The sequence below is a fragment of the Phascolarctos cinereus genome, unplaced genomic scaffold (assembly GCF_003287225.1).
Source record: "Phascolarctos cinereus isolate Bilbo 61053 unplaced genomic scaffold, phaCin_HiC Scaffold_2;HRSCAF=192, whole genome shotgun sequence".
Classification (NCBI taxonomy): domain Eukaryota; kingdom Metazoa; phylum Chordata; class Mammalia; order Diprotodontia; family Phascolarctidae; genus Phascolarctos; species Phascolarctos cinereus.
In genome coordinates, this window is record NW_027555625.1 from 45,477,767 (window position 1) to 45,491,524 (window position 13,758).

General features: G+C 38.3%; 1 protein-coding gene and 1 non-coding gene across 4 annotated transcripts in view; both read right to left on the reverse strand.

Annotated features, from left to right (window-relative positions):
* AP1G1 (adaptor related protein complex 1 subunit gamma 1) overlaps positions 1 to 13,758 on the reverse strand; it is a 67,133-nt gene that overhangs the window by 7,260 nt on the left and 46,115 nt on the right. For all 3 annotated transcript variants that reach the window (XM_020963548.2, XM_078149367.1, XM_078149366.1), the window contains 10 exons: positions 11,495 to 11,635; positions 10,407 to 10,461; positions 9,349 to 9,471; positions 9,044 to 9,133; positions 8,243 to 8,370; positions 7,380 to 7,484; positions 6,753 to 6,894; positions 6,101 to 6,227; positions 3,560 to 3,661; positions 3,287 to 3,447 (listed from right to left, as the gene is read on the reverse strand). In XM_020963548.2, coding sequence (XP_020819207.2) covers positions 3,287 to 3,447; positions 3,560 to 3,661; positions 6,101 to 6,227; positions 6,753 to 6,894; positions 7,380 to 7,484; positions 8,243 to 8,370; positions 9,044 to 9,133; positions 9,349 to 9,471; positions 10,407 to 10,461; positions 11,495 to 11,635 — 1,174 coding nt within the window. The remainder of the gene's footprint in view (positions 1 to 3,286; positions 3,448 to 3,559; positions 3,662 to 6,100; positions 6,228 to 6,752; positions 6,895 to 7,379; positions 7,485 to 8,242; positions 8,371 to 9,043; positions 9,134 to 9,348; positions 9,472 to 10,406; positions 10,462 to 11,494; positions 11,636 to 13,758) is intronic.
* LOC144456069 (small nucleolar RNA SNORD71) lies at positions 12,710 to 12,795 on the reverse strand. The gene has a single exon (XR_013484975.1). It is a non-coding gene; the product is annotated as a small nucleolar RNA SNORD71 (small nucleolar RNA).

A 13,758-nucleotide genomic window follows, 5' to 3' on the forward strand; every position in this document is an offset into this window, starting at 1 on the left:
ATGTGCCAGGCATTGTATTAAGTGCTTTTCAAATATTACTTCATTTGATCCTCACAAGAACCCTGCCTCATAAGTGCTATTATGATCCTATTTTATAGACAGAAGGGAAGTGACTTGTCTGGGTCAGATCTTTGTGACTCCAGGCCCAGTACTCTATCCACAATGCTACCAGCTGCCTCGTATATTAAAAGCTTCCCAAAACACTAAGCAAGTATTTTGGTCTTTGAAATAATAAAATATAATTTGGTACAATTTGGTGGATAGATAGATACAAAGATAAATGGATAGACAGATAGGAGAGGATTAGATTATGAGTATAAAAGAGCTACTCCATAAAAGAGTATGTCCGCTTCTTCTCCCTAAATGGAATATGATACGGCACGGTAGACTTGCAAACTGACACCCTAGGACCACTTTGGCAGGTGCACAACGACCACGTGTTAAACACTGGCCTGATAGTCTACACCGTACAATCTAGACTGCAAAGCAAAAAGTCTTGGAAAAACAGATCTGGACTGGGAAAGTGGAAGAAGAAGGAAGGAAGAGAAGAAGAAAGCTAGAAAAACTAGGTATTCTCTAGGTCACAACAGAACACTTTAATTACATGCATGTCAAAAGTATTTTATTTCTATGGTTATTACCATTAGACATTAACATTAGGGGCAGCTAGGTGGTACAGTGAATAGAGCGCTAGGCCTACAGTCATGAAGACCTAAGTTCAAATCCAGCCTCAGACACTTACTAGCTGTGTGACCCTGGGTAAAGTCATTTAATCCTGTTTGCCTCAGTTTGCTTATCTGTAAAATGAGCTGGAGAAGGAAATGGCATACCACTCACTGCCCAAGAAAACCCAAATGAGGTCACAGAGTCAGACATGACTGAAAATGACTGAACAACAACAAACATTAGACCACAAGCTCTCTGACAGCAGGAACTTTTTGGCCTTTCTTTACATTAGCACAGTGCGTGGCACACAACTTAATAAACCCTTGCTTGTAGGAAGAAGGATTTGTCACTCAGTGGTCCAAGAGATGATTAATTGGGCTACTATAACCACCTGAAGCTCTGAGAACTTCTAATCATATTGCATATTCACTAATCACCTTTTCCCTTATATGTAACATATTCAATAGAAAAGAATTGAGATATTCATGCTGGAATGTCTTTTCTCTACTTCGAAATTCTGGCTGAGTACAATGATCACTAAGACTACTAATTTTTTTTAACTGTAATGCAAATTAACTCTAAAAGTTCAAGCAATGTAATTTCTTTACCCCTAACATAATATTTCAAAATAGCAATAAAGAACATGTCTTCATCTCTAATATCAATAATTGGAGAATCTGGCAGAAACAAGTAAGGTCAGAATGGATACATGACCTAAACATAAAGGGAGATAAAAGAAAATTAGAACATGGAACATATCACCTATCAGACTTATGGGTATCAGATTTATAAATAAGCAAGAGACAGCACTGTGAGATGTAAAATGGCTAATTTTGATTACACTATATTAACAAATTTTTATATGCATAAAATCGATGTAGTCAAAATTATAAGGAAATCAGAAAATCAGGAGGAAAAATTTATAAACACTTTCTCAGATAAAGATCTATCTCAAATATGTTGAGAATTTTGTCAAATTTATAAGAATGACTCATTGCCCAATTGATAAATAGTGAAAGGATATGAAAAGGTAATTTTTCAATAAAGAAATCAAGGTTATATACAGTCATATGAAAGAATACTCTACATCATTACTGATTAGAGAAATGCAAAATAAAACAACTGTGAGATATTATCTCACACCTATCACATTGGCTAAAATGACAGAAGGGGAAAATGACAAATGTTGGATGGGCTATGGAAAAATTGGGATGCTAATGCACTGTTGGTAGAACTGTGAACTAATCCAACCATTTTGGAGAGCAATCTGGAATTATGCCCAAAGAGTTATAAAATTGTACATACCCTTTGCCCTATTTCCCAGATCTTCAGGGAAAAAGGAAAAGAACCTACATGTTCTAAAATATTTATATCAACTCTCTTTACTAAAGAGAGTTGGGAACCAAAAAACTGGAAATTGAGGAGATGGCCATCAATTGGGGAATGGCTAAACAAGCTGTTGTATATGAATGTGATGGAAAATTACTGTGCTGTAAGAAATGATGAGCAGGTTGATTTTAGAAAAACATGGAAAGACTTGCATGAAAAATGAAGAGTGAAATAAGTAGAACCAAGAAAACACCGTATACAGTAACAGCAATTTTGATCAAAGAATACCTGTGAATGACTAAACTCTTCTTAGTATAAAAAATATTCAAATCAACTACAAAAGACCTATGAAGAAAGATGCTATCTACCTCCAGAAAAAGTAATGAATAGAAGTATGCATAGTATGGTTTGATAGACAGATAGACAGACAGACAGACAGACACACAGACACACAGATAGATAGATAGATAGATAGATAGATAGATAGATAGATAGATAGATAGATAGATAGATAGATAGACAGACAGATCTGTGTGTCAAATGGTGACCTCTTGTGCAGGGTGGAGAGAGAGGGAGACAATTTGGAACTTAAAATGTAACCAAAAAAAACACTAAATTAAAAATTTTTAAATAGTTGGAAGAAACTCTGATGAGATCACAGAGCCATCTGAGTAACTATCAATGTAATTTAAATGGGTCATAAATCCATAACATTAAGTTAAACAAAGTTTGTTTTGATACAAAATCGAAACCAACACCTTAACAAGTACTCCAGGTGAAATAAGTCTTCTAATGTTTATCCACCTGAGCAGAGAGAAAGCCTTAGATGGTCCCCCACCCTTAACGATAAATGGCCCAGTGAGAACACTGGCATCATTCGCAAAATCCACTGGTGGGAACTCCAGGACTGCCCCTCTCTTGATAAAACCCTATGAGGGAATAAAATGCCTCAGCTCCAACAGCACAGGACCACTCCACCCAGAGACAGCCCAGCACTGATGGTACACGGGAAGAAGGCTCCTTGTGATGTGGGGGGAGTCTGGGGGGAGCATTTCCCTCCTCTCCCCTTTCACTCCTTCTGGTAACACTATGCTGTGGGTGTGTGCCCTGCTGTGCAGCTGGCCTGGACTGCCCAGTCATTCCTGTTCCTGTCACTCCCCTAGCAAGGCTAATAAATCATTGTTGTGGGTAGCACTTCCAGCTGTCCTTTCCTTGCAAGATCTGAACCCACTGTCAAGTTTAGCCAGTCTACCACCCTCTACACCAAAAGATAAAAAAGGTTCTACCATACCTTTGGTACTGCAGCTTGGAAAACAAAGTCTGTCATGTCCAATTCTGTGCTGTTGGAGGCCTGTATCGTGATCACTGTCACACTGGGGTTAGTGTTGGACCTTTCAAAGGTGAATTCTATTTTTAAACCATTCTTACTGTACGCTGTGATGGAGGGGATACCTAGGAGAGCACAGAAAGATCTGCCTAAGGGTGAGCTGCCTGACGTCTTCAGTCCTTCCCTCTGCTACTGCTCAGCACCTTCGCGTGGCTCCAGCCCTGTTTATGATCTTACCTGAAGCAATATCATTGAAGAGAGGCTGTGATGAAAGCCCATCCAAGAGGAAAGGAGGCTGTGACAGCTGTGGGACTGAGGCAGGTGCAGAAGGTGGAGCACCTAAAAGAAACACAGCCAGTGAAAGGGAAACCTTAGCCAGGAACCACAGTTCCTAAGGTGAGATACCCTCTAATCAGAATTTTACAAATAAAAAGCAAATGAGTAAGATGTGGATACCTGTATTAAGGGAATATATATTAAGTGACCATATGTGTATGTGTATGTGTATATGTGTATGTATATAGATACATATATACATACATATATACAGAGAGAGAAAGAGTGTTCATAATTCTAACAAGAAGATAAGTCAACAAAACACAGAAAACAGAGAACAGCAATATGGCATAGTGACTGGCCTGAGAATCAGGAAGACCTATGACACAGACTGAGAGTGTGAGACCTTGGCCAAGTTATCAGTCCTCTTAATGTCCCAGGCAACTCTTTTGAGACTATATTATGCAGAACAGGTATCAATCTGCATGGACAGGAGTTTCTTCACAAATGAAAAAACATGCCTAGTCAAAACAATTAATTTTAAGGAAGAAAATGTCAAAAATCTTTAAATTAATAGAAAAACTTCCTTGCAAAAGTATAAAAGCAAAGGACAACTTATGGAAACAAAACTAAGGACTTAAGGAAAAAACAACTATCTTCCCATAAAAAAATACAGAAAAGGCATACAGCTGGATAAGAAAAGAAATGCACAAAGGTCTAACACAGATAAAAATGACTGAATACAAAATCTAAGCAGATTAATAATAATAATAATAACAATAATAATAACTAAGGGCTAGCACAATGGGCTTTCAGGTTTGCAAGTGCTTTCTATGTTACCTAATTTGATCTCCACAACCATCTGGGGCCTAGGGGCTGTTAGGTGCTATTATTCTTATTATTCCCATTTTATAGATGAGACCCAGAGAGGTTAAGTGACTTGTCCAAGTCTATAATGGCTAAGAAAATGTCTGAGGCCAAATCTGAATTCAGGCCCTAATGACTCCAGGTCCCATGCTCTGCACTGTGATGCCACCAGCTGCCTTGTTATGGAGGGACACCAAGGAACAAAGGTTTACATTCCATTAAACACAAATTCCTTTACAAATGATTGGAAGCAAATCTTAACCCTAATCACGTGCTCCCTTTGGCTTTCCTTATTATTCTAGAAGCATGTATACCACAATGGGGGGAAAAAAACTAAAGCCCAAGGGGCAGCTGGATGGTGCAGTAGATAGAGCACCGGCCTTGGAGTCAAGAGGATCTGAGTTCAAATTCAGCTTCAGACACTTGGCACTTAACTAGCTGTGCGACCCTGGGCAAGTCACTTAACCCTAACTGCCTCACCAAAAAAAAAAAAAGAAGAAGACCTGAAGCCCCAACATATAGCTAGTACACCAATCCTCCAAGAGCCACCCCAGGTCTTAGTTCCTCTCTACAGCGGTATCAAATAAACTAATGGTATTAATCCAGATTTTTGGAATATGCTAACAGAAGAAAATCAAACAGAAATCTATTACTCTAATTTTTCTAAAATATACAAAGTTTATTCTTTGTTTTTCCCCAATTCCATTACGAAAAATTTTCAATCAGTCAGATCACTGAAGCACACTTGTAGTGACAATTTTAACACTGACAGAAAAATCAGGGCAATAAATGAGTCAACTTGCAAAAATGAAAGGAAACTTTTTTTAAAGGTTTAGAGCAAAAGGTAAACAGCAAAAATAGAAAAATCTGGCCCTTTTTTAAATGGAAAGAAAAATAAAATACAAAGGGTATTAAAAAAGTTACTTTTTTTTTTTTTAGGCAATTGGAGTTAAGTGACTTGCCCAGTGTCACACAGCTAGTAAGTGTCAAGTGTTTGGTCTGAGTCTGGATTTGAACTCAGGTCCTCCTGACTTCAGGGCTGGTGCTCTATCCACTGCACCACCTAGCTGCCCCCAAAAAGTTACTTTTTAAAGTCCATCTTCAATGTACAAAATGAACTGGACAAAGGAACAAGTAATAACGATTGGACAGGAAACCAATCATGAATAGTACAGACCTAGAAATAGTGCCTCTATGGAGGCAACAAGCCACTGTGGACAGAGGGCTTGCCTCAGGAAGACTTGGGCTCAAGTTTCACTTCTGACACATTCCAAGACACTCTCTCATCTAAATTGCAAAGCAGGTCCTGAGATCTGCCTTGGAGAAGACATTCATAACAAAAACGAAATTACTGATCCAGTCCAAGAAAACCCATAACCTAGAACACCTGGGATGTCTCAAGGGTAAGAACTTAATCTGAAAGCAGAAGTACCAGGAGAGAGATTAAATGACTTCTCCAAGTTTTTCCAACCCTAGTGGAATTTTTCCTCTTTAGACAATCTGAACTGGCCAGTCAGTCTCATGCAGGCGTCATCTTTCAAGGACTGACATCAGGAAAAGGACTCAAATGTAATTAACCTAGATATGCTCGACATCCCAAACAAAGCTGTATCAACAACTCCAGCACAGCTTTACCTGTCAGATTGAGGTCTCCCAGCAAGTCAAGAAGCTCTCCCCCAGCAGAAGCTGGTTTACTTGTAGGTACAGTTGGAATAATGGGTGTTATATCATTTCCTCCCAGCAAATCTAATAAATCATTAGCCTAAAAAAAGAAATAACACCATAGCATGAGAGTCAATTGACTAATCCACGTCTATGTAGCCAGAATCCTGGGCACCCACTATGGTATCTTCCTGAGATGTTTTTGTACTATCCCAGTGCCCAATAAAAAAACTAATTAGCACTTGAACACTTGAAATCAGGGATACACACATACACCGCCCCCCCAAAGAGGTCATTAGTGCCTAGTCCTCTGCCTGACACAGCTATTATATAACACACTACTACCATGTTTAATGCTAGCTAAAGCTGAATGTAATTAATTACAAAGTCAAAATTTATTTCGTTGTACACATACAGATTTCAGCTCAGGCAAGTACAATTGAGACTATGGAAAATAAACTTGGATGTCCCTGGCCTAAGGCAAAGCTCTTTAACATTAATGCTAAAAGATTGAACCAACAACCAATCCAGAAATACTGAAAGATATTCAGCTAAGAATAATAAGATGCATCTTTTTAGGAGCTAAGATAATATTATCCCAAGGCAAAAATAGCCTCTCTATTACCTGGCTGGTTGGCTGTGGCCCAGAGGGCGGTGGCTTTGTCTCCAGTGGTGCTGGTTCTGTCTCTCCATTTGTCTGTACCATATCAGTGGGGCCATTTGTGGTCACCTTTTCCATGACTGGCATTCTCTCAAGCAAGGCTGACCTGGAAGAACCAGAAGTCCTTTAACTCTGGGCCATTAACCTGGATTCCCAACCCAAAATAACTAGGATAATGAACTGAAGCAAAGCATGGATAAGTTACTACTTCAATCCTCTAATGAAATGGCAGCTACAGTACTGGGATACATATCTAGATTAATGATTTGCAAAAAATCTAGTTTGTTTTAGTTAAACTGTCCATCAGAATCCTAGAATTTGTACTTTGCTAGTGGAGGATTTAGGGATGGAACAGTAAAAAAAACAGGTAAGTAGGCATTAACAGTATTAAGACTCTATTGTATCTATAAACATCTATACATAGACACACACATAAATATAACTTAATAAATGAGTATCACACATTTGAACTGGAAGGGATCTTAAAGGCCATCCAGTCCAAAACATAAGGAAGTCTGGTGACTTGTAGAAAGTCACAAAGTCTAACCAAATGATCCGCTCAGATTCATTAGAAACACATGTATTACTCACCTCATATGGTCATATTTCTTGAAAAGTGCATTATACTCTACTGCCCTCTGCTGGAGCTCCACATCAATGCTGCTTCCATAGATGGAAACTACTTTCTTAATTCGGCTACAGAAAAAAGTAACAAATGGGCTAACTAAATATACAAGAGAAATGTACTCCTGGATCATCTCTGTTACAAACAAGGGGGAAAATGTGAACTAAGAGTTTTCTGTATAAGTGGTAGATTAAAAAAAAAACTAGTCAAATAATTACTTTTTCACATTATTTTAAACTCGATAACGAAAGTCTCTAATTACTTAAAATATCACTTTGTTCTCTTCACTTTCACTTGTTCAATAACCATTTTACTCATCATTCACCAGAATTCTATTTTAAGAACAAGGCTAGCTAAGTCCATCAGAAATAATTTCCCAGATTCTACGCCTTGCTCCTCAAAAGAGGAACAAAAGCACCAATTATTGCTTCCACAAAACACGGTTTCAAGGAACCTAGGATTTACATAACTGAAATATACATTACAAAAGAAAGGTTTGCTTTCAAAAACCAATCAACCATAAGCATGCTTGGTACGTAACTGTTAACACTTAACACTTAAAATTAAATCTTTTTAGCATGCTTTTCTAAAAAAAAAAGACATGAAAAACTGAAGTTTGTCCAAAATACCTCCAGCAGAAACATGGTTTTTATGCAGCTGCTAAGGAAACTCAACGACTGAAGAAGGTAAAGCAAATATCACTCTTCCCTCTATCAAGGCACTTCGAATAAATGAAATAAATGTTTATTTAGGGGCAAGGTATTTTCCCCCAATTTGTGTTTGGTGTTGGCTCCATTAATCAGGAGCCTTCTCTTCCCTGAACACTCACTTAACGGTACAGCTGAATCGAGTTGAGAGCTTCATGATGGCAGTGAGAGCATAACCCCGGGTAACAGATGTAGACATGTTAGAGATGAGAACACTTTCCAAGATATCAAGCACTTCATCCTCTGTAACCTGGACAAAACGCAGACTAGTTAGAGAAGACCAGAATCCAGATCATGAGTTATGAAAAGTGCCTCACATGGCAAACACTTCTGTAACCATCTTCTGCTGACCATAAGACCAAATAAATTGCAGAAAAAGCTGTCTACCAACGGGTAGGGGAAATTCTAGATGCAGGAGGTCACAGAAGGGCACATTCCCCAACATCTCCCTTTAGACAGACCTCTCAATGATGAGGCGAAGGACAAACTGCATTTGAATACAGAGTTAGTTTTTGTGCAGGTAGAGCTTCTCTCTGGCCAATCGCTCAGCATGCAAAAAGACACCAAATCTGGGGGCAGTGGAGTCAGGAGGACCTGAGTTCAAACCCAGCCTCAGACATTTGACACTTATTAGCTGTGTGACCCTGGGCAAGTCACTTAACCCCGACTGCCTTGCCACAACAAACAAACAAAAAAAGACACCAAGTCTGGCAGACTAAAAACAGGGCTTACTAAATCCAATTCTTAAAAATTCTAAGTGCCTGCTATGTAGCAGCACCACAAAGGACCCATAACAAATAAAAGCCCCCAAAGAATCGAGTTGACAACTCATCCCCAAACTAGAATCCAGGGAGGGCATCATGACTCTCCTCTCAGCCACATACCATCAAAGACTTTTAGCCTTTCTGTAGGACTAGCAGTACCTGAATGGGCTCTTCCTCTTCACACTGACCAGACACAAGCAGGTCTCCATATTCACCTATACACCAGGCAGCTACTTGCACCAAAGGTTGCTGTCAAAAAGAAGGTGAGTTTGTGAGAGTATTCAATTCCTCAATATAAGATTTAATGTAAAATTATCAGTTTGTTAACTAAGCATATTGATAAAAAAAACAAACAAAAGCACTCAGACATGAAAGGTACCTCTAAAAGAGAAGGTATACTAAAATAAAAAGATTCCCTTAATAGTAAAATCCAGTTAATGCAAAAAGGCAAAGGAGACACTTACTTGGGAATAATCACCAAGAATGGCTTTGTAGAGGCGCTGAACAGTGTAGGCATGCATCTCTACACTATTGGTTATCAGCTGAATCAAGTTGGGGACAGCATCATCACGGACATAACTCCCTGCCTAAAAGAAAACCCAGGCATTTTACCCTAGACAAATAAGCTCAGGAGTAATATGGCTGTAGGATGAAGGAGGCCCTTTTGGTTCTCTTTCTCTTACAATTCAGACCAACACAATGTTTTGCTTTATATATAAACTCTACATTCCTATTGCCCACTACTCCCAAAGTCCTACTTCAAGTCTAAGCCTCTCCCTTTTTATCAAAAAGAAAAAAAGTACTCCTCCTTTCTCAGAAGGAATTCCAAAATAAGAAATTAAGATTTTAAGATATGTCTTTTCTATATACAACTAAAAACATGGGAGTGAATTCTAAAAATGTGAAAACATTCATTCTTTTGAGGGCCAAATCACAATACTACAGTCTAGCTATGATTAACATCGTTGTGAGAGTCAGAAAATTATAAGAGCTATAATATTATAAAGCAATAAAATGACATTTTGACTGAGCGGGACTCTTACATAATTTAATATTTATTGGAGCCCTTAGGTGAACTGAGACTAACCTTCTACTAACAAATTTCATTTATAGAGGTCTCTCAGTAGAAGTCATAAGCTTGTATTTAATAGTATCCACATACTTATTCAGTCAACTTTTTGACAAATCATTTAACAGACATGGACTGAATCTTTCTTCTTGAAAATGAGCTAAACTGGGGCAGCTAGGTGGTACAGTGGATAGAGCACCAGCTCTGGAGTCAGGAGGACCTGAGTTCAAATCTGACCTCAAACACATAACACTTACTGGCCGTGAGTTTAAAAAAAAAAGTCACTTAACCCCACTGCCTAGCAAAAAAAAAAAAAGAAAGAAAGAAAATGAACTAAACAAACATTCCAGAATCTCTGCAAAATACCACAAAGCAAAAGGCCACTAAAAAAATTCATTCTAAACTTAAAGCACAAAAATCTAATTTACATAAATTTTTAGAGCTGCTGCTTACCGTTGTTAGAACACGCATAATTGTGTCTATATGCCATCGTTTGGACGGTGCATACCTGAGAAAACAATGGCACAGGGTGAATACTTCTATGTTGCCAAGTCACAGCACAGTTTCAGTCATCTAAGGATTTCTTCCTTGGAAATATCCCGAGTCATTTAATTTCCAGATCTGGCAGCTAGCCTTGCCTCAAAAGCTGAGGAAGACGTATATCTGAATTTGGCCAGCTCACACAATACTGCAGTGGAAGCCAGTCAGTTAAAAATGGAACTCCCTTCTCTGCAACTTCTCAAGGAAAAATGTTGGTATCTGGCCGTGAGTTAAAAAAAGAAAACAAGACAACAGAAGACAAGGGACTATGTCTATACCTAGATGGTACTAAGACTAGAAACTCATTCACTAAACAGAGAATGGAAAGGAAGAGAAAAAATATTACTTTCTTTACAAATCCTAACATACTATTCCCTGAATTTTGAAGGCAAGAAACAACTTAGGCCTGTTAACCTTTCTGTTCTTCATGGGCCAAGAAATTTAAATAAAACAAAAATCATACATGGTGGCTTTTATAGCACAGTAAAAAGGCTCCTCCCTCAAAATACTTAAAAAGTGTTAAATCCTCCAATTCAATATTAAGCACCTACTATGTGCTAGACACTAAGATACAAAGACAAAAAACGATGCAGCCCCTCTTCACAAGCAGATTACTTTCTATTGGCATAAACAAAGTGTATACAAAGTAATTTGGAGAATCAGGAGTGTACTAACAACTAGGAGGGAAAAAGAAACCTCTCCTGCAGGAGGTAGCTCTTGAACAGAACCTTGAAAGGAACTCAGAACTCCAAGAAGTTGAGGTGAAAGATAAAACATCATCTGCAGATGACAAACAGCAAGAAACCTATTTTACCCAGAACATAAAATAAGTGAGGAGGAATCACATGATATCGGTCTGGAAAATAAGGCCCAATATCTCACAAAGTAGAAAGCTGGAGAATAGAGACTAAATTTACATAAGGTCCTATCAAAATCAGGAAAAGGGCAAGCTATTGCAGCTGTCTTTTACCTAAATTGGCACTATCAAAATGGAGCCTTACTTTTCTGCAGCAAGGAAGATTCCAGATGCACAGTCTGCCTTAAATTCTGGCTCACAGGAATCCAAAAAATATAGTAATTCCTTCATCATACCACGGATATTATTTCCATTTACCAGAGCAAAACTTAATTCCATTGCACGCCTTAGAGGGAAAAAAACAAAACACAAATGCTGAGAGATTATTATGGGCTTCATTTCATTTTTATTGGTTATAAATCCCAAGTTCCAACAAGTGGATTCATTCTCAAATTTCATTTTAATGAACACTTTGTCATAAAACAATACCAGCCCCCAAATGCAAAAGAAGAAATTTGATTTCTTTCTTTCGTAAAAATTGAGACCACAGGATTAACTTCAAACAGCCCCTAATGGGCACATGCTTCCATTTCTGCGTCCATTTAAGACAGGGGAATGAGCTCACTAGTATATTCTGTGGTAGTGAAGTTCTTAATGTTATAATACAACCCTGAAATGTACATAAAAAGGCTGCCAATCTAATGGTATCATACTCTGTGTGCTACCTGAAAAGGATAAATGTTCACTCGCTTACTTGGGAGAAATAGTGAGGGTTTTCCATTAAACAGAGCTAAGCCTTTACACAGAAGTATATTTCTTAACATAGCTCTTTTCATATGTAGCCAATAACAAAGAACAGGTTATCTATTTATAAACTAACTTTTTTTTTTTTGGTGAGGCAATGGGGGTTAAGTGACTTGACCAGAGTCACACAGCTAGTGAGTGTTATGTGTCTGAGGCCACATTTGAACTCAGGTCCTCCTGATTCCAGGGCCAGTGCTCTAATCCACTGCCCATCTAGTTGTTCCTTGAAACTAACTTCTTTAAGGAAGGTGAATGTACCTTTTTTTACTTTTGAACTTCAAACATGTACTAAGAAATCAACAAAGAATCTTTCCAAGGCAAATTTTGGCTGATCAACACATATGATCTGAAAGATTATTCTTAAGCTAGGTTCTTTAGAATTTATTTCTAAGTGCATATAATCATCTAAATACAAATAATCATCTAAGCGCAAATTTACCGAGAAAAATTCACTGTAGACTAGACCAGGATTAAATTCTTCCTCAAAAAGCAGATAAGCTAATAACTGCAATGACTTGCTTTGACTCAGTGCTTTCAACATTAACTCCTCAGGGCATCTTTCTAAGAAATACAGCTGTTTCCAGTACTTTGGGGTGCATGTCTTATCATAAAAAAATGTGTGCTGTCAGCAGCTTGAGTCTCAGCATTGTGACAAAGCACTCAGCCGATGGATCACTCAAAGTTTTCATCCTCCAACACACAAAGCACAGTAGAATCCACTGAATATTAGGCCACAACTAGCACTATCTCTTTTTATTCTTACGCTTCACAGCCTTGTGCCCTAAGGGAGGGGAAGAAGGGAATAAGCATTTCTATAGCAGCTGTTCTGTGCCAGGCACTGTGGCACAAACATTACAAATACTATTTCATTTGATCCCCTGACAACCCTGTGAGTCCAGCACTATTATCATTCCCATTTTACAGATGACGAAACTGAGGCAAAGAGGTGAAATGACTTGCCCAGGGTTACACAGTTGTTACATATATGAGGCTGAATTTGTTCTGTTTTGTTTTTTTGGAGATAATTGAGGTTAACTGACTTGCCTAGGGATACACAGCTAGTTAAGTGTCTGACACTGGATTTGAACCCAGGTCCTCCCAACTCCAAGGCCAATGCTCTATCTATGCACCACCTAGCTGACCTATGAGTCTGAAATCTGAACCCAAGTCTTCCTGACTCCAGGCCCAGTGTTTTATCTGCTGCACCACCAACTGCTTCTCATCAACTCTGGCCACTTGGCCAACTCTGAATAAGAACATTAATACTCTTGTATACAATATTGTTCATGTGCTAGTAAACCAATGAAATCTCCCTGTAATCCCCCTCCCCAGTTTGTACTTAAAAAAGAGATGAACCCTATGTTCTGACCTATATGTGGAGTAATGGATAGAGTTCTGGACTTGGAGTCAGAAAAGCCTAGGTTGAAATTCCATCTCTGACACTTAATAGTTAAATAACCTGGGCAAGCCATTTGGCCTGTGCCTCAGTTTCCTTATTTGTAAAATGGGGATAATATTACCTCTGAAACTGACTCAAAGGACTGTTTTAAGACTTAAAATGAAATAATAGAAAATATTTTGCAAACTTTACAAGGGCCATGTAAAAGACAGTCATCATTATTAATAAGATTTTTTTAAGAGAAATCAGAAGCCATCGATGCACAA